The 1,461-nt window shown below is 57.7% G+C and overlaps 1 protein-coding gene across 1 annotated transcript in view; it reads right to left on the bottom strand.

Moving 5' to 3' along the window:
- The window catches only part of RFLNB (refilin B), a gene marked incomplete at its 5' end in the record, with an annotated part of 5,352 nt that extends 3,897 nt beyond the window's left edge, over positions 1-1,455 (bottom strand). The window contains 2 exons of the mRNA XM_014524426.2: positions 883-992; positions 1,417-1,455. Coding sequence (XP_014379912.2) covers positions 883-992; positions 1,417-1,455 — 149 coding nt within the window. The remainder of the gene's footprint in view (positions 1-882; positions 993-1,416) is intronic.
- Positions 1,456-1,461: the final 6 nt, after the last annotated feature.

The following is a 1,461-nucleotide window of genomic DNA, read 5'->3' on the forward strand; positions in this document are numbered from 1 at the left end:
CACTTCTACCCCTCAAGAGCCCAGCAGGAGAGTTCCTCGTTCTTGCCCCCATCTGACCCCTCTCGACATGGGAGCATCATCCAAGATAAGCTCCTTTTTGTAGCCATAAGAAAAACCTTCCGTAGGCAGAAAAATATTACAGGAGTAAGGTGAGTGTTTCCAACATGAAAATTAACATGGTTCTGTCGTGCGAGACAGGGGCGACGGCCTGCGTGCACGGCACAGGGAAAGCGCTCTTTCCCACGCCAACATACTTGAAGCTGTGTGTGCTGAGCTCTGAACAAAAGGCAGCAGTTTGCCCCCGTCCCAGTATCAGAGTCCCTGATCTCTCTGCCTGTTGGAGGTAGGCTGGAATAGGCAGAGACTTGGGACCTTTGTTCCTTTCCAGTTCTGATCAAAAGAACGATTCACGTGCTCTGAACTGGCACACTGCAGTCAAAAAAAAGTAAAACTAAAACTCCACCCCTCCAAATAGGAACCTTTCCCTCTGGTTCCCAAGATCACCGCGGGGTTGGTAAGAGAAAAAACATCTGCTGCAAAACCATTGGCTTGGGAACGTGGTGCTCCTGCCCCCTAATAAAACAATCTCTCAGGTCATTGCCCCTTCTGAAGATCTTCCCTTGCGATTACCAGCCCAGAGGTTAAACAGGATTTAGCAGCCCTACAAATGAACTAAAAAGCATCCAAAGGTGAGATGAGGAAAGCCACCCCTGGAAAAACCTTTCATGCGGCTGAAGGCGACTCAACACCGCATGACCAGGGCTGTGCGAATGCAGAGGCAGAGTAGAACCAGCGCTACAAAACTCAGCTCTCCTCTCAGGTGCCAACCTCTGCAGACAACTGCGCTGTCCGAGCGCCAAGCAATAGCAGCCCCATATTTACCTGACTTCCTTCGGCGGTAACGGGTCGAGCTCAACGCCTTCTCCAAAGGACAGAGGACACAGCCGCGGGGGGCAGCTGGAGAGCAGAGGGCTGGGGGAGAACACGGGATTCTGCAGAAATGCAAAGAGAAGCCCTTTAACAAGGCAACTCGGACAGGCCCCGGCCCCGCCAAGGGTCACATCACACCACGCCGCAGCTCCGCCACCTTGCATGAGGCCCCTGAGGCAGGGCGAGTCCTTGCCCCCCCAGAGCTAACCCCGCACAGGCAGCAGGGAGCAGGAGCTGGCTCTGGGAGCCCGCTACAACTCCCCACGCCCGCTCTGCCAGGCTACGCACCCTCGCCCAGGCTAGCAGAAGCCCGCGCTGGCCCTGCGTGGCAGTCAGGAGAGCCCTTTGGCTCTGCTTCCACAGCCTGGCAGTCCCTGGGTACAGCTCTGCCCTCCCAGGAACCGGCTCCTTCCAGCCCGCGCGGGACAGCGACCGTGATGCCCGAGGGCTGGCACGAGGTCGGGACGATGCCCAGCCCCTACTCACCGGCTCGGGGGCACCGGGCGGCGGCCGCGGCCAGTGTCCCGGGCC

Source organism: Alligator sinensis, unplaced genomic scaffold (assembly GCF_000455745.1).
Source record: "Alligator sinensis unplaced genomic scaffold, ASM45574v1 scaffold1801_1, whole genome shotgun sequence".
In the NCBI taxonomy this organism is placed as follows: domain Eukaryota; kingdom Metazoa; phylum Chordata; order Crocodylia; family Alligatoridae; genus Alligator; species Alligator sinensis.